Consider the following 19,010-nt stretch of genomic DNA (forward strand, 5'->3'; position numbering starts at 1 on the left):
TTTAATATGCTGTCTAGCTTTTCTTCCAAGGAGCAAGCATCTTTTAATTTCATGGCTGCAGTCACCATCTGCAGTGATTTTGGAGCCCCCAAAAATAGTCTGTCACTGTTTCCATGGTTTCCCCATCTATTTGCCATGAAGTGTTGGGACTGGATGCCATGATCTTAGTTTTCTGAACGTTGAGTTTTAAGTCAACTTTTTCACTCTCCTCTTTCACTTTCATCAAGAGGCTCTTTAGTTCTTCTTTGCTTTCTGCCACAAGGGTGGTGTCATCTGCATATCTGAGGTTATTGATATTTCTCCCCGCAATCTTGATTCCAGCTTGTGCTTCTTCCAGACTAGCATTTCTCATGATGTACTCTGCATGTAAGTTATATAAGCAGGGTGACAATATATAGTCTTGATGTACTTCTTTCCCGATTTGGAACCAGTCCCCATTGTTCCATGTCCAGTTCTAACTGTTGCTTCCTGACCTGCATACAGATTTCTCAGGAGGCAGGTCAAGCGGTCTGGTATTCCCATCTCTTTATTTTGATTTTAATACAAATTAAAATCTCAGTGAGACAGCACTACACTCTGATTAGAATGGGTAAAATTTAAAAGGCTAATCATACCAAGTATTGGAGTGGATGTAGAAGAACTCAAACTCATACACTGATGATGTGAATGCAAATGCACAACCACCTTGGAGGAGTTTGGAAGTTTCTTCAAAAGTTAAAATCAAACCTACATGAAGACCTAGCCATTTTACTCCTAGTTATCTGCCCAAAGGAAAAGAAATACGCATCCGTAACAGACTTGTACATCAATGTTCCTGGCATCTTTTCTGTAACAGCCTCAACTGGAAATAACATACTGTTGGCAAAGAAGGTGAGGGGGAGTGACTCTCATAATTTCTGGTGTAGTACAAATTATAATTCCTATAAAAATTACACATCCCATCAAACTTACAATTATCCTACACACCAAGCTATGTATGTGTAAAATGATGTATGTACAAGGTTACCCATATAGTTCTGTCTATAACAGCAAAAGGATGGAAACTGTTCAAGTGTCTCTCAATTAGGGAAATACATTAAAAAAAAAAAAAAAGATACTAAATGCCCTATATTAGTTTGCAGGGGCTGCCAAAACAGAATATTACAAGGGTGACTGAAACAAAATAAATTTATTTTCTTACAATTCTGGAGGCTAGAAATCCAAGATCAAACTTATTAGCAGGTTTGTTTTTCCTGAGGCCTCTGTCTTTGACTTTGTGGATGGCTACCTTCTTTGTTAATGCATTTTGTACTAGATGAAAACATTGTTTTTGTAAAGTTACAAGACAGAATGAATTCAACTCATCCTAAAATACCATCAATTGTGAAAAGCAATAGACCATATGAAATTAGCACCTCCCTCCACTACATCCTAAAGCATTAATACAATATCATTACAGACACTTCTTCTGGTTATAGGACTAAGACCAAAAACGAAAGACAGACACATATTAGGGATAATCATATGTAGTGAAAAGAAAAAAAATTTCATGATACCTTTCAAAATATAGATTTAAAAAGTTTAGGAAAAAAGACTCACTGAAATTTACTTAAGAAAAAGTAGAAAAGCTTGACTTCAAACTAAAGAAAAGAAAAAATTCATCAAGTATCTCTCCAAAGAAGATTCATACTGAGATAGTTACATAGGTATTAATTCTATTTTAAAAGGTACATTTCTGTGAAAAATAGATAAAGGAACGTGCACCATTGAAAACTGACACCAGAACCCTGACACCCCATCTGACTGTGGGGCCTCTTGCTGTCCTGCCTTTACATGCTTCATGTGGCCTCTTCATTGACTCTGAGCACCTGGGGCTGTATTAGTTGACTGAATTTGGCAGAAAATGGTGCTAGTTCACTACCAGGCCTAGTCGTTCAGAAAACTAGCAGCAAACACATCCACCTTCTTAACCTTGCAGGGTCCCAAGCTGCCAGGTAAGAAGCCCAATCAGCTCACTGGATAGAACCTCGCAAGGAGAACAGAGGCCAAGCCATACGAGTCAAGTCACCAGATGAATGCAACTGCATCAGGAACCCCAAGCAAGAGCTGCAGAACCTCTCAGCTGAGGCCAGCAAACCTGCAGAACTGCAAAGGTCAAGAGTGGTGTGGTTTAAAGCCATTGTGTTTGGATAGCTGTTTCATAGGAAAAATGGCTGAAAACACCGACAAAGCAGACACATACATGAATACATACACATCCATCCCCTCTTGCTAAGCACTATAAAACAGCACCACTCCAAGTTGCAAAATTTCACAATAAAATAACAGCAAATCAAATCTTGCAGTTCAATAAATGGTTAACACACCATGGCCAAGAAGAATTACAAATGGACTGTAAAATGGTGCAACAGTTACATATATGTAATCCATAACTCTAGAGTTAAGTGAGAAACCATATATGATCATCACTCAAGTTCCAAAAATGCACTTGGAAAAAATCATGTTTGTTAATTACCACTGTTTTACTTTTTTTTTTTTTTTTTAACTATGGTTTTAAACATATTTTGAAGTTTCAGGTTGCACTGAGGAAGGCCACAAGTCTTGTGAGTTTTTCCTGGAGAAGTATGGGCTGGAGAGATGAAGAAGACTGTGTCATTCAGGTCGAGTTAGGAAAAGGATAAGCTGCCAGCTATTACCAGCAGTAGTCAACATTTTTCTGAAAGTTCCAGATGACAAAATCAATGTGAAAAAGAAATGACTTTATATAGGAAAGTGGCCGAGTCATCATAATTTACTGCTTTTTAATATTTATCATCCAAAACCTGTTAGAAAATATAACAGAAAAGATTCCATTCACATGAGGAATAAAAACTGGAAAGTATTTCATTGGAAAAACACCTGAAATGGGAATGTACTTTATATCCATAATCAGTTAACACTGGGCACACTGGATGGTGGCATTCAGTAGGTAAAATAGGAACTTACTTTCATTTTCTACATTGTATGTTTTATCTTTTTAATTGTGCACTTATTACCCTTAAATAAAAAAGCATGCATTTTAAAATTCTAGTCACAACTCTATAGGACCAATCAACATAAATCAATAAAACCTACAAAACTTTAATTTTTCAACCAGTATACATTTACTTCAAGTAAGAAACATAATTATTTTATTTTGGGAATGAATCAGAAAAGTTCATCATATGGTTTATATACAGAAATGATGCTGGGCTGGCAACAGGGCAGTGGCCTCTGCCGCAGGTCCCTCCTCACAGCTGACTCACATGGCCTCTGGGCTCACCGGCACGTGGTCCCACATGCTTGGAAGAACAGGATGCAAGGGAAGTGACCACTGAGCTACAGTTAACACATCATCCACCCCATTCACTAGGGAAGTTTTCCTTATTGTTTATTGGCAGAGATTCAGATGAAAATCTGATCTGGCTATGAATCTATGGAAGGAATTATTTTAGGGCTCTGTGCTTTCAATGCCCAGGGCACAGGTTCAATCTCTGGTCAGGAAACAGATCCTATGAACCGCACAGCCTTGAAAAGAATCTGCCAAGGGCCACTTGGTGACTAAGTATTAATACATGTGTTGTGAAAATATGCAGATCCACACCCTAGGTAGAGGCTCTCATAGCTTGACTACTTGAGTAGAATTTTGGCCAGAAATATTCCCGTTTAAGAAATATACTACAGAGAGTGCCAGGTACTGGGTTTATCTGTACTTTAAACTTGAATGTCTCTGAGATTACTGGTCTTGTCATGGAGGGGACTGGTGGAATAAGGCCATTGACCAGCAGGTAGGACCACCTGGTGCCTCTCCGCCTATCATTTTACTGGGCAGTAGAAATTGCCCTCCACTTAGCCAATCAGTTCTTCATGTGACTTCTTGGTCAACGTGACTCTTGCGGGGAAATTGCACAAAATTCCTTTCCTAGCCCCAATCTCAACTTCCCTTTCCAAAATGGATATCCTGCGACACAAGCTCGCAGACAGGCACGAGCAAGACCAGCCACCACTGCTGGAAATGGGCAAAATCCATTGTGTTCTTTAGAGACCACCGGCTCCACCTGCCCATGTGATTTGGAAACACAAGCTTCAGAAATCCAGCTCCCTGGCTTGCACAGGCACACTTCCAGCAATAATACAAGAGGCCCAGGGACATAAGACCTCCCTGTCCATCCAGGTGAAACTCTCCCTCAATGTTTAAAAGAGATGAACATGTATAAGACCTCCCTGTACATCCAGGCGAAACTCTCCCTCAGTGTTTAAAAGAGATGAACATGTAACGAATGTTTACTTTCATGAAGCTAAAACACACGATAGTATTTTGGGAATTGTAGAAATGTTATGATTACAGATACAACTTACTACACCGAGGGTAGAAACCTGGACAATAGAAAATCAAACCTCTCGCATGTTGTGAAGACAGAATGAGAAGATGGCAGGATACGAGCCGGGAAGCATTCTCTTTAGGCACAGCATCTGCTAGAACCCTGATCGTAGATTTCGCTCTAGAGCTGTGGACAGCAGGTGGATGTCTGTGGAGTCTCTGTACGGCCAGAGTGCAAATTCTCTTTTGAGAACCGATATTTCAAAGTACAAACATACAACACAGATTCACAAATATGTTTACCATGCAAGGTAATGGAATTATATTCAGAAAGGAAATAAAAGAGAAACTAACATCCAAATGAAAAGAAAAAAGCAAACCATACTCCTCCGCCAAGCATTCCTGGTTAAAGAATGTCTCAATTTTAGAACCAAAAAGCAGTGGGTCTTAGGAAGGTGGAGAAATGACCTTGGTTGGGTGCAGTCTCACACCAGGAGGGAGTCTTAGCAGCCATCTGGCCAGGGGTCAGGACAGCACGTGCTCCAGAATGCCTTGTCTGATCAGCTGCTCGCACTTCCACCGAGGTAAAAAGTGCTGAGGGGAGGGGGGAGGAAGAGAGAGGAATGAAGAGCATTATTTTAAGTTACATGTGTCATTAAAAAGCAGCAATGCATGCTGAATATTTCAAACTGCACCAGTGAAGTAGTTAAAAGCTAAGCTTAAGTATATTTGCTATTTTCATCAATTGAAATTGATGTTACTTAGAGCTGTACTAAAATCTGAATTTTATAAACAAATTCATACTTTGCTTAAGTTACATTTAAACTAAAGACTTCTGAATTCTAGTAGGTATTTTCCTCAGTGTTTGCATTTTTAGATTTATGCACAGGAAAGCCAGGTAGGTGATCTGGGCCACAGACCACAAGGGATGTGGCAAGTTCACCAAGAAGGCAAATGGTAGGAGTGTCTTCTCCACTAAACTTCTTCGAGGATCTATGTCTGAACAGTCACTCCTCTACTAAGAGTGCAACTCTTCTCCCGTGTTTTTCAAGGATGAAAGGTCTTTGCAACCCATGGATGCTGGCCATGTGCTGTGTGTGAGGAAGCTGGTGCCCAGCTAAGGCTCATCCTCCATGTCTCCAGAGAGCACACTGCTCTCATTCTGAGGTGGAACGGCATCTCCTGGTCTCATTCCCTCCCAAACAGCAAGGCTTAACACAGAAGGGAACATTTACTGAATTCTGGAGTGGGGAGGTGCAGGCAGTCAGGCAGGAAGACTTTTCAAGCTCACAGATGACCAAAGGAATCTCAAAGACTAGACAGACATAGATACTTGAGTAAAAATGAAAACCTGCATTAGGAAGTGCAGCACAGAGAACTCTAGAAGGTGAACTGAAGGAGAGAGCGTGGCAAGTACTCAAGGAAACGGAAGCCACTTCAGCAGCACTGTGCACCTGACAGTCCTTCACAAACTCAAGGCCTCGCGTGGGACCCACGACCAAAGAAACTCCTGCCCACCAATCATGAAGACCCACGGGCCAAGGACTGATGTCTGACTTAACTGAATTAAGTCTTACAACTATGAAATGTAAAAAAAAAAAGAAAAAAAAATGATGGAGTTGTTCATCGAACAGTTATTCCAATGTCTACTAAAGACACTTGTTCTCATTTCTGGGTAATGAGAAACATGCCCTGTAGAGTCAAGAATAAAGGACTGCGTGGTAGGAAAATGTTTCCCTATTAATATTTCACATTATGTGAGTGATCTATAACACAAATTTTATAGAAAACTTATTTCTGATGTGCTCAGACATGTTAGAAGCCTCTTAATGTCCACAACAGTAGCTGATGCTTTTAAGTTACCCCAGGTTTATAGAGTGATACTGAGAGACAAAAGTCTCATCAAGACGAAGGCTTCTGCCCACAAACCCTAGGGTCCACATGCCACAGAGCCCACATGCCACAACTACCAAACCCGCGTGCTGCCACAATGGAAGCCCGTGCACCTACAACCTGTGGGGAGCAGGCAGTCTGACTGCACCCATAATCTCTACATGATGTTTAAGGGTCAACAGTATCAGCTCTTTCTTACTATATGCAACGTTTGCTTCAAGCCTTTAGAAAAAGGATAAAAGGATATTTTATGATAAACTTAATGCCTATGACACAAATAATCATGGCAAGGTGATATTTATTTAGCTACTAACTCCAACATCTCCATCATTCAGCACTCTTACAAAATTTAAAGTATCCTAAGACAGTAAATACCTGGCTATTTTTTTTTAATAGCACTGAAGTACCATCCTCAACTTCAAATTCTCCGTAGTCTTTTAGACACCGCACCTGAAAAGAAAAACTGATGTTTTATAATATCTAAATTATTTTTTATTATGAAGTAACCATCAAGTAGCTGGGGGCTGTACATGTACCTAAGGGAAGTATCAGGCTCTGTGGGCTTCTTCTCTGTGTAGTTAGGCTTAGTGTTCCTTACTGAGGCATACTAGTGGTTCCAGTGGCCACTAGTTCCATTGTCCACTGATGGGGAGGAGGAAAAATGGCAAATCTCTGAATATATGTGTAGGTCAGCACCGACAGCAAGGAAACTGAAGGAGCTGCCAAAGAGGAGTTTTGGGTTGGACTTTCACTTTGATTTCACTTTGTTTTAACAACATGTAAAATACTTACATGCTTCTAAAGTTAAAACTTTTAAAAAACAGGTACAGCCAAAAATTTTTAGCCATTCAATCCTATTCGCACCACCACCTACAGGTAAAAGTTTTGGCTTGGGTTTATGTTTCCTCTCATTTGTTTTTTGCTTTATTGTGCTTCTCACATTGATTTTTTTTTTTTTTTTTTTTTTTTTTTAACAAACTGAAGATTTGTGTCAACCCTGCATTGTCAGATGGCAGGATTTTTTAGCAATAAAATATGTATATAATGCTAACACATACTCAACAGACTAGTGTAAGCATAAATTTCACATGCACTGGGAAACCAAAAGATTTGTGTGACATGTTTGAGTGAATATTCGCTTCATTGTGAGTCAGAAACCAAACCTATGGTGTCACCAAGGTATGTCTATATACACTAGTATATAGTCACATACCCACTCCCTTGGACAAAAGTCAGCACACTCTGTGCATCAAAGAAACACTCATTTTTTTTTTTAAAGGTATACTTACTTCTATATATAGGCTTTTTGGAGGTTTCATATCCTGTGTGATGTCCAAACCTTCGTCTCCTCCCAATGACCTCATGTAGGTAGCAAGGGACTTTTTATAACGATTGAACCAGTCCATCTGGAAACATAAACATGGCCATTTGACAAAGCTGTAAGAAAATAAACTTGCAGAAACTGTACACTAAGCCTTTCAAAAACAGCACACACGCCCACATGCATCTTTACAATGACCACTCATTCAAACTACAAATATTATTGATTGCCTATTATGAACCAGGCACTGGTACCTAGAACAGTAGGTACTGGTCATTCTGCATATTGGTACCTAAAAATGCAGAATGATATACCACTTTCAAGGACTGGACAATTCAATATTATAATAATGTTAACTGATCTATAGATCCAAGTCATTCTCGATCAAAACCAACTGTTGAAAAAAATCGAACTTGACCAAGCAGTCTGAAATTTGCATGGAAATGCAAAAAGCCAAAAATAGTTAAGACACTTGAAAAAAGAAGAACAAAATGGGAAAACTTACTTAAGAAGTATTACAAAATTACAGTCATTTAAGCAGTATGAAATTGGTACAAGGACAAATAGACTAAGACAAAAGAAAGCCCCCCACAGACATGAAAACTTGGCTCGTACATTATTCACAAAAATCTATTCCAGTACTGTAGATCTTTGTGAAAGATGAAACAAGGTAATTCCGAAAAGACTGTACAGAGAAACACCTTCATATCCTTCACTAGTGAAGTGTGTGCGTGCATACATATACACGTACACCCTCCCTCAGGTTTAATACTCTGCCAGAACGACTCACAGGACCCAGGAAAGCACTGTCCTGACAGTCACTGTTGCACTGTAGTGAAAGGAATACAAATTACAACCAGCCAAAGGAAGAGACACCCAGGGTGAGGTCCGGGAGGGTCCCAAATGTGAAGCTTTGATTTCCTCTCCCTGAGGGATCAGGACACACCACCCTCCCGGCACACTGATGTGGAACAATGCACATGGGTCGTGTCAACCAGGGAAGCTCATACAACTCCGGAGTGTCATGACATAGGCTGCACTGATTGATCAAACCATGACGGACTGAATCACAGGTGATGGAGCCCTCCTTCTATCTCCCCTCTTCTCTCTGCAATGATATCAAGAGGCTAAAAGCCTCAAACCTGAGGGGAGAGTGGAAACCTCTGAATTTGTAGCCAGTTGGTCAGAAGGGAGAGTGGCCCTGGGAACCCCCAATCCATGGCTGGTGTCTGAAGTGAGGGCAGTCGTAACCTATGAAGTTTGGTCTAACTAGGTAGTTGGTGTCCAAAGTCACTGCAGCAGGTGCTATGACCTTCACTTTGTAAATGAGGGGATTTAGGCACATGGAAGGATGGAGTTGCCTGCCTAGGATCTCTCAGAAGCAGAGCCAAGGTTTCTACACGAGTTTGCTTGCCTTCAATCCTGTGTCCTTAAATACTGTGCCTCAGTGACTGGATAAATCAGGAATTCATCACACATTCACAAAGATAAGCAAAGTATGTGTGTGCGTGCTGAGTCTCTTCAGTCGTGTCCAATTCTCTGCAACCCTATGGACTGTAGCCTGTCAAGGTCCCCCGTCCATGGGATCATCCAGGCAAGAATACTGGAGTGGGTTGCCAAGCCGTCCTCCAGGGGATCTTCCCGACCCAAGGATCAAACTCACATCACTTATGTCTCCTGCACTGGCAGGCAAGTTCTTTACCACAAGCGCCACCTGGGAAGCCCCAAGCAAAGTATGTACACACACACATTTTATGAAGAACTTCCAAATAATAATGCCAGTTTTGAATCCTACTGATGCATCACTAGCAGCTAACATAACGGGACCCTTTATTTTGTTAAGTAATAGTAGTTTTCCATACAGCATTTAGAATTACTGCTACCATTCTCAAACAGACAAAAAACTACTGAAAAGCAAATGTTAAAACAAAAAGACAAGTACTACAAATACTATTACAAAACAATGCCAGGGGGTTTCCCTCATAGCTCAGTTGGTAAACAATCTGCCTGCAATGCAGGAGACCCGGGTCCAATCCCTGGTTGGGAAGGCCCCCTGGAGAAGGAACTGGCAACCCACTCCAGTATTCTTGCCTAGAGAATCCTCATGGACAGAGGAGGCTGGCGGGCTACAGTCCATGGGATTGCAAGAGTCGGACATGACTTAGCGACTAAACCACCACCACCACAAACAATGCCAGAAGCTCAGCCAGTTTCTGAATTTACAGATTTGAACAAGAGTGCTAACTTACTTCTTCAGCAGACATGTGAAATCGTAAAGCACTTGGCAAGACACTGCCATATTCCCACCTGAGTGCTCTAATCCGAAGCAGCCGGTCATACCTAGAACATTAATATGGTATTGGATCAGAAGTTGTCTTGATCAGGAGAGGCTTAGGACTCAACCACCAGAAGGTAACATGTGGACTTTGGTTTGCTTCCAGAGGCAAACAAACCACTGTAAGACGACACCTTTGGGACAACATGGAAAACAGGAACAGACTGGATGGATGCTGTGAAGGTACGTTCACTGCTCCAGGTATGAGAACTATACAGTGGTCAGGTTAGAAAAGGCCCCAAAGGCCCTTATTTCTTAAAGATGCATACGAAACTATTCAGTGGTGAAATGTCTAATGTTTAGCATAAAAAAAGATGAAGCAATTATGGCAAAATGTTAAGAACTATTTGACCTATATGATGGCTCCAAGGGGGGTTGTAATATTATTCCCTAGCTTTAAGAATACTGTCATTTTCCATAATAAAAAATGTTTAAGTGAAAAAAAGAGAAACTTCAGAATGCTCATGAAAGAGAGACAACTCGAAGAATTTCTGACACCCACTGGGATGGGAACCCCCCACCGCTCCCCGACACCCCGCAGACACAGAGATGCTCTGTGTAGCTCTCACAGGTAGGCTACAGCGCAGCGCCGATTTCTCAGCAAAGAGCAGTGTCGAAACTTGATGGTTGGTATCAGGTCACCTCGTCCACTTGACTTTGCTTCATTCCTGGCAAAACATTTCAGGAAAAGAATGTCTATTGAGTACAGGTTAAATTTTCAAAGTCAGCTAACAACTGATTCCATACTTGTTTTTAGCCATTTATGTTAGTAGTTAACCTACCTAAATAGTACCTGCCTCCACATCGGAGCTTTTGCTAATAGCATAAAATAGAAAAGAGCCACAGAATTCCCTGGTGGTTCAGTGGTTAAGACACTGCACTTTCATTGCCGAGGGCACAGGTTCAATCTCTGGTCAGGGAACTAAGATCCTGCAACCTGTGTGGACAAACTTAAATTCTTTTAAAAAAAATTTAAAAACACCTAACTAATTTGCCTAGGATCACACTTCCATTGCTTTGTTTAGCCATGTGGCACACTGCGTTTTGCACACTGGTTAATATCCGCTGTCTCCAAATGACAACCTTTTGCCTCACTAAAAAGAATCCCTTTTTCATGCTGGGACAAGAGATCAAATATCATGGGGCATAAGATTATGGCCTCACCTCATGTTCTCATCCTACGGAGTCCTCTTTCTATGGTATCAATACTTCCAAATCCTCATTCTCATAAAGTGAGCTAAGGACTCTAAAGTCAAATGCTCCTCCAACTCATCCAAGAAATAGTTCTTGATCTTCAACTATGTTTGCACTTTAGGGTCCTTCACACAAAGAGGGAGAAAATTTTGGTTTTACCCTATAAAATATATGTCTCCTTAGATATTAGACAAGTATCACCTTTTCCAATCACATGTATAATTGTTTACTGAGTATGGTGTTTCAGTTTTGTTAAATGAAGAGTTCTGGAGAAGGTGGTGGTGGTGATGGCGATATGACATTATGAATGGTTTGAATACACTCAACAGTATGTGTGCTCAGTCACTCAGTAGTGTCCGTCTTTCTGACGCCATGGACTGTAGCCTGCCAGGCTCCTCTGTCCATGGAATTTTCCAGGCAAGAAAACCGGGGTGGGTTGCCATTTCCTTCTCTAGGACATCTTCCCGACCCAGGGATTAATGCGCATCTCCTGCACTGGCAGGCAGATTCTTTACCACTGAGCTATCACTGGTGTGTATCTTAACCACAATTGAAAAAAAAAGAGGAAAACAAAACAAAACCATATGTATAGAACTAATCAGTATCTACTAAGGAGTTTTAAAAGGCAACAGAGAAATACAAAGTTTGTGCCTGCTATAGGCCCTGAAAATAAAGGCAAAATATATTTCCCATGTCTTCTAGATCTATACCATGTACGTAGATGTACCACGTCTTCTAGATCACTTCCAGACACTTCTGCAACTCTACAAATGTTAGATTTACTCTCCATCTTGTTTCCAATGTGCTCTTGATTATAATGAAATAGCACAAATAAAACACACCCAACTTAACATCAAAGTATTTGATTAAATACCCAAGAACTTCCTTAAAAAATTCATATTTCCGTGTGAGCAATTAAATAGGAATAGATTTCTTCTGACAAAGAATTTTAACCAGAAACTGGTAATAGTGACTGTCCTGCCCAGAACCAAACTGGAGGATAGGGCACAGAATTGTGGATCCTGAATTTCCCAATGGTATGAATACAGGAAAATCATTCCTTTATTGGACCAAGCCCTGTTCAGTTACCTCCTAAATAGGTCTGTAAACTGTTCTCTTTTCCCCTAGTCTGGCGCACCCTTCCTGTCACCTGCATGACCACCATATTCCCTCTCAGTCCCACCATCCACTATCCACATGGCAGCTGTGAGAACATATACATGCCACCACCTCCCCCACATGCTTAAAAATCTCATTTGGTTGTTGCCCTTTGCCTGCTCACTAAGTTTCAGCCACACTGGCCTTTGGTAATGATCAAGTCCCTGAGCATCCTGCCCTCTTTCATGCCTCAGGGCCTTTGCACATGCTGTTTCCTCCAATTAGAAATGCTCTGTGCCCACAATTACTTCCTTGCTAAAACCTATTTCTTCAGGCTCCAGCTGAAGTGTCTCTTCCTCAGAGACAATTTCCAGGATTTCTCAATCTATTCATATTTTCAGTGTATTACTCTCTCTCCGAGTGCTGTGTTTCCCTTCACAGTAGGTAGTCCGACCTGGTTTACCTGCATTGAACATCTGTCTTCTGCCTGACACTGAGGGTCACAGGGGCAAACCTCTTGATTCTGCTGTTTACAATGGAAACACCAGAGCCCTTTTTCAGCTCGTGTCTAGTGCATACCTGTTGCATGAACAAATGAATGACTTGGGAACCTGAGTTCAGGACTTTCCATTTCCCTTACATTTACTGCAGACCTCTTGCAAACACAGTCATTGCAAAGTGTTCTGTGTGCTCCACAAACCCTAACGACACGCTACTGATTTCTATGTCCAACTAACTGATGAAAACACTACCTAACAAGGCCAAGGATGAAATGTCATGTGCAGACAGACTTCTCTCCTGGTTGAGCTCTCAATAACTCATTTTCCCTCCAGCAGTCAGTACTTTTCCATTTTATTCTTCACCCAGTCACAGGATCCTCTGAAGTCTGTTGTTCACCCCAGATCCTCCTTTGTGCCAACTACCTGCTTGGCTCTAAATACTCTGCAACTCCAGAACCCTCTAACTCACCAAGCTGTATTGTTCTGCAGCACAAGTTCCCAGTGAACTTCACTTAAGCTTTTGGAAGTCACTGCTACTCCTGCTCAACTTGCAAACTGCCTGTTCTCCCTTTAAACCACTAAGGCCTCACCTGATGGAAACAATACACTTCACTCGTTTATCTGTTACTTGTTTCATCTCACCTCTTTTGGATCCACCCTAAATCCTTTCAAGTCATACCAGTCAAACAATAAGTATTTATCGAACACTTACCATGTGCCAAGCGCTACTTGGTCCCTATAGACAAAACAATCATGAACACAAATCCTTCTACTTCTGTATAGCCAGGGTATGATCAGGGTCACAGAGAATTAAAAAAACCAAATCATATCTAAAAACTAATATTAAGATGATCTGACTTCAACATTGTACTTCTTGAATTATTTTAAAATATCAAGCTTACCAACTTACACATCAGATTGGTTTTGCTCATATAAAGCTTTCATCTCCTCCAGAACTTGCCTCAGTCCATCTTCCTGGAACATATAAAATTACACTCATTAATTCCCTCACCAAGTTTGTAGCAATACTCTATGCTTATGTACCTTATGAAAAACCAATAGTCCTTCCACACCTACTAAGATGGCTATAATAACAAGTGTTGGAGAGGATGGGGAGAAACTGGAACCCTTGTACAATGCAGGTAGAAATGCAAAATGGTACAGCCCTATAGAAAACAGCTGCCCACAAAAAGTTAAATTTAGAATTACCATATCATCCAGCAATTCCTCTTCTAGGAATACACTCAAGAAAACTGCAAACCTAAGTTCATACAAAAACTTACGCACAAATATGCAGAGTAGGATTACTCATAACAGCCAAAAAGTGGAAACAATCCAAATGCCCAACTGATGAACAGATAAGCCAAAATGGTATCTCCATTTAATGGAATATTACTCAGTCAAAAAAAGAAGTGCTGAAACACACAACAACATGAACTTTGAAAACACTGCTTAGTGAAATAAGCCAGACAGAAAAGGACAAATATTGTATGATTCCACTTATCTGAAATGTCTAGAATAGGCACTCATAGAAACAAAGCAGATTAGAGGTTACCAGGCTGAGGGGGAAAAGGAGTGGGGAGTTACTGCTTAAAGGCTATAGAGTTTACTTGGGGTTATGAAAAAGCTTTGGAAATAGGGGTGATGATTGCACAATAATGGGAATATAATTAATGCCACTGAAGTGTACACACAAAAGTGGTTAGAAATGGCAAAGTTTAAGTTATGTATCGTTTACCACAATTTAAAAAAAAAGGAATAAATTGCCAACAAAATACACAATTAACATACTAATTAAGGATAATCTTAAATATATTGTGTTGAGAAGTCAGACAGAAAGGAGTACGCTTCTAACTGGCCCCATACAGAAAAGTTTGCAATTCCTGGCATGCTGCTGACTCTAGAAATACAATAAAAAGGACAAATATAATCTGTAGGGGAAAGAAAATCCTTGGTTGCCTGGGGCTGCAGATGGGAGGTAGCCAGTGCCACAAAAGAGGAAAGAGAATCCTTGGGATAGCAGATATCTTGGTTAGGTTGCTGGTTACAAGGACTGTATACATTTGTCAAAACTCAAAGGTCTATTAAAATGTGAACTGTGTTGTATATATATTATACGTCAATAAAACTAGTGACAAAAAACCAATAGTCTACAGAAGTAATAACACATGACAGAAGCATGTAAATAACTTATTATTTATTGGAAAAGGATCTTAAAAGGTTACTACCAAAAAAAAAAAAAACCAAACAAACACCTATACACTGCCAGGATAAAAACAGAAAGGTCAAAGGAGTCTTTCTGCTATCTACTTGGGCAAATTTCTAAAAGACTTCCCTTGGAGGGATAAAAACATTATATTTATAAAATTCATAAATGTAATACAATGTCTGTCAAAAAGCAACCCCTACACCTGAAACACTGTAAATAAACTATATTTCAATTAAAATTTTTAAAAAAGAACCCAATAATGCTATAACAATGACAACCAAAACAAAAAAAACTCACAAAACCTCAAACCAAAACAATGATAAGCAACCCATCTACTTTTAGAGCTACAATATATGCATTAGCAAAAATGTTTTAGCACTACTGGTATAATTACAAAATTACACTACTTAATCCTGCTTGAATATAAGAAATCATTTCTAATGAAACATGAAAGCATGACTTCTACTTTCTTTTTCAACTGGTTAAAAAGATATGGAAAAGTCTGATTTACTAGAATTCAGTTAAATATTCCTTTTATCACAAATATTAAGGAACAGTTGAAACTCTTGCACAATTAGATCAGTAGGTATACAAAACACAAGAATGAAATAAACTTGTAAAGATACAACCAAATTTTCAGATTTAAATTTTTATTTATTGTTTTAAGACTTCAATTTTTAAGATTTACACTGGGAAGTGCATCATTTTGTGCTCCCACCTCCAGCTGTAAGCCCCTGGGAACTCAAAATAATTTTCCTAAAGACTCAAATGATTATCAGTTCTGCATATCCAAAGTGCATCATTCCAATTTGCCAAACACAGCACCTAACCATGAGGGATTCTGCAATGAACAAGGCAGAGTCCCTGCTCTAAACCAGCTACCATCTGCTGGGGAGGAATGATTCTCGAAAGCATGTGTGGGTCAAGGGTGTGAGGGGTCAATCAGATCAAGATCAATTCTTAGTCTAACCCAGCTCAGCTGTCCCAGGGGTCAGCCCCTAAAGGTAGGCACTACTGCAAGAAAAGGTGCACCTACACCCTCTAAGACCCAGAAAAGCCAGGATTTTACACTTCTAAGAAACCAACACTTAAAATCCAAGCGAAAAAGACAGCTGGACTAACAGTCTGAAAAGCCAGCCCCTTGGGCAGTGTCTGCCTGTGCCTTTGGGCTCGTTTCTTCCCATGTAACTTAGTCTTCCCACTCTAGTGGGGCCATATTGGAAAGCCTCCATCCCTCTCAAACATCTGGTTTAAAACTCAGCATTCAAAAAACTAAGATCATGGTATCCGGTCCCATCACTTCATGGCAAATAGATGGGGGAAAAATGGAATCAGGGGCAGAATTTATTTTCTTGGGCTCCTAAGTCACTGCAGATGGTGACTGCAGTCATGAAATTAAAAGACCCTTACTCCTTGGAAGAAAAGCTATCACAAGCCTAGAGAGCATTTAAAAAGCAGAGATACCACTTTGCAGACAAAGGGTCCTACTGTCAAAGCTACGGTTTTTCCAGTAGTCATGTACGGATATGACAGCTGGATCATAAAGAAGGCTGAGCACCGAAGAACTGATGCTTTTGAACTTTGGTGTTAGAGAAGACTCTTGATAGTCCCTTGGACAGCAAGGAAATCAAACCAGTCAATCCTAAAGGAAATCAGCCTTGAATATTCCTTGGAAGGAATAATGCTGATGCTGAAGCTCCAATACTTTGGCTACCTGATGTAAAGAGCTGATTCACTGGAAAAGACCCTGATGCTGGGAAAAAGTGAGGGTAGGACGAAGGAGAAGGGGGCTGCAGAGGGTGAAACGGTTGGATGACATCACTGACCCAATGGACATAAATTTGGGCAAAGTCAGGGAGACAGTGAGGGACAGGGAAGCCTGGCCTGCTGCTGTCTATGGGGTCACAAATACTGGGGCATGAGTTATGGACTGAACAACAGCAACAACAACTCCTCTGAGTTCTGTGTCTCCAGCGAACCTCCCGCTGTGGTCTCCTAACTTTTTAGATAAGGTAACTGCCTGAAGTTGCAAGAATAACAGACTGGAATCGAAGAAAACTGTTCAAGTTGAGACTCCGCTTCCAACATGCTGCAAGTTCAGACAAGCCCTTTAACTTGATCCTTAATTCCAGGCGCTCAGTTTCCCCATCTGTTAAATAACCCCAGTGTCAGCCTAACTGCTCTTGAATGTTCAAAACTCACCTTACCCAGACGCTCTTTCGGCTGACCGCCAGATATTCACACTGCTACCTGAGTGAAGCCTCCAGAGACGCTGGTCTCTCCACTCCCCGGCGACTCCTCTCACCTCCACCCCTGTCCTCCTACCTACCAGTCCTGTCGTCTTAGGACACGGTGTTCAGGGCCCCCCGACAGGGCTGTGGACCACATCCACCGCTTCTGTGGCCCATTTACAACCCACTCAGAACCAGTCTTTCTTCTATCCGGTCCATTCCCCAAAGTGCTGCGACAGCTATTAAAACACAGAGTGATCCTGTCGCTCCTCTGATATGCCTTGTAGTGACGAGCAAACCTCCCGGCTCCGGAGCCCGCCCTTCCCCGGCGGGGAGGGGTGTTTGCACGGCCGGCTCTCCGGTGGGGCTACACTCACCGCAGCCCTCAGGGCACGGCCCTAACGCCGGGGCTACCCCGGTTCACACCTCCCCGGTATAACTCACACCTGAGCTCTAGCACCCCATCTCCCGGTCTCTCTGCGCCTCACCGGGGCCAGACGCCCACCGCCCTGCCCGCGCCGCACAGCAGCTACGAGCACGCCGGGCGGCGGCGGCGGCGGCCGCGAGCGAGGAGAATGGCGGCAATCCCCGCTCTCGCGGGAAGCCGACCTGCCCACGACCTTCCCACATCCACAGAGAACCATAGGCACAGCCCCATCCCGCTCTGGGTGTGCAGCCCCAGAGAAGCGCCCTGGGGAGGACCCCGCCCTCACGTTGAAAGCAGGCAGCCTTCCCTCGGCCGCGCGGTGCAGCTCCCGGACCAGCTCCATGGCCTTCTCGCAGAACATGGTCCACGCACCGGGCCCTTTGAACCACCGGCTCTCACCCAAACGGCCGCCTCACTCACTGGTCCCTACGGCTTTTGCTCCTATTGTTCCCAGGAGCGCAGTGCCGACCCCGCCTCCGCCCCGTTTTGGCGCCAAAATGGCGACCAATAGGAGCGCAGTGCTGGCCTCCGGGCTACGGTGGTCGCCAAGGGACATTTGCCTCCGCCGTGCAGCCGCAGGGCACCAGGGAGCCTCTCATTGCGAGCCTCGGTCCAGCTTCAGCCCCACCGCAGTCCAGGCCTCGGTCCAAGCTCAGGCTGAGCGGCAGGACAGCTCTCACGCAGCCCAACTCGGGATGGACGCACGCCCGATCTTCCGTTGGATTCAGTCATTCTCCTTTTGGTCGACAGCGTGTGCACCTTGAGCTCTAGAAGGCAGGTCCTGAAAAGGTGGGCATTGATGTTGGGACCCAGCGTTGCGTTCTGTTCGGTTTTGCAGTGTGGTTTTTTGTGTTATAACAAAGGGAAAACAACTTTTATTGGGTAGCTCTTGTGTTCTTGGACCTAGACTGTGACATTCTTCATGCAATTCTCATGGTTAGCCCTAAAGTGGTTGTTAAGATTCTTGGTGCTGAGTAGGAAATGGAAGTTAAATAACCCTTATTGTATATGAATACACATAGCCGTATTCTCACCTGCATGATTATGGAAATTTTCATATCCACATACAATCAAAGGTGGGAATTACTACTATAGAAACAATTCATATTATTTGGCTTTTTTGGGGGGCTCCGCTGCAAGGCTTATGGCAGCTTAGTTTCTCACCTCTGCCCCTTGCAGTGGAAGTGCAGAGTCCTAACCCCTGGGCCACCGTGACTTTTCTTTTTTTTAAAGCAATGTGACTTGGATTCATTCTATCTAACCCTAGAAAATTTGTTCCTTTTTGCCAAATATAGACACAGTAGATGTGTGATCTGAGAGATTAGCCTGGAAATGGCTCACAGGGCCTCTGAATCTTATCTTTAGGTCCAGTGACATTTCTTTCCCAACTCTACAGTCATGGATAATTTATGTGTTTTTATTAAATACATAATTATATAGTGGACCACCCACCTGCCTTACAGAAGATCCATGAGAGCCTGGCG

General features: G+C 42.1%; 1 protein-coding gene across 4 annotated transcripts; it reads right to left on the minus strand.

Moving 5' to 3' along the window:
* Positions 1–1,149: 1,149 nt before the first annotated feature.
* On the minus strand, positions 1,150–17,987 carry GINS1 (GINS complex subunit 1). Of its 4 annotated transcripts, XR_010661454.1 has the most exons (8): positions 17,813–17,987; positions 13,570–13,634; positions 10,437–10,535; positions 9,782–9,872; positions 7,501–7,617; positions 6,587–6,661; positions 4,218–4,912; positions 1,150–4,155 (listed from the first exon to the last, which is right to left on the minus strand). XR_010661454.1 is itself a non-coding variant. In XM_065921480.1 (7 exons), exons 1-7 carry the CDS (start codon positions 17,885–17,887, stop codon positions 4,844–4,846), a joined length of 591 nt encoding a protein of 196 aa, XP_065777552.1. In that variant the 5' UTR covers positions 17,888–17,987; the 3' UTR covers positions 1,150–4,843. The 4 variants fall into 4 exon arrangements, 3 of the variants coding, with proteins under 3 accessions (XP_065777552.1, XP_065777554.1, XP_065777553.1); XM_065921480.1 differs by having other exon boundaries at positions 1,150–4,912; XM_065921482.1 differs by lacking the exon at positions 17,813–17,987 and adding an exon at positions 17,198–17,306 and having other exon boundaries at positions 1,150–4,912.
* Positions 17,988–19,010: the final 1,023 nt, after the last annotated feature.

Source organism: Muntiacus reevesi, chromosome 2 (assembly GCF_963930625.1).
Source record: "Muntiacus reevesi chromosome 2, mMunRee1.1, whole genome shotgun sequence".
In the NCBI taxonomy this organism is placed as follows: domain Eukaryota; kingdom Metazoa; phylum Chordata; class Mammalia; order Artiodactyla; family Cervidae; genus Muntiacus; species Muntiacus reevesi.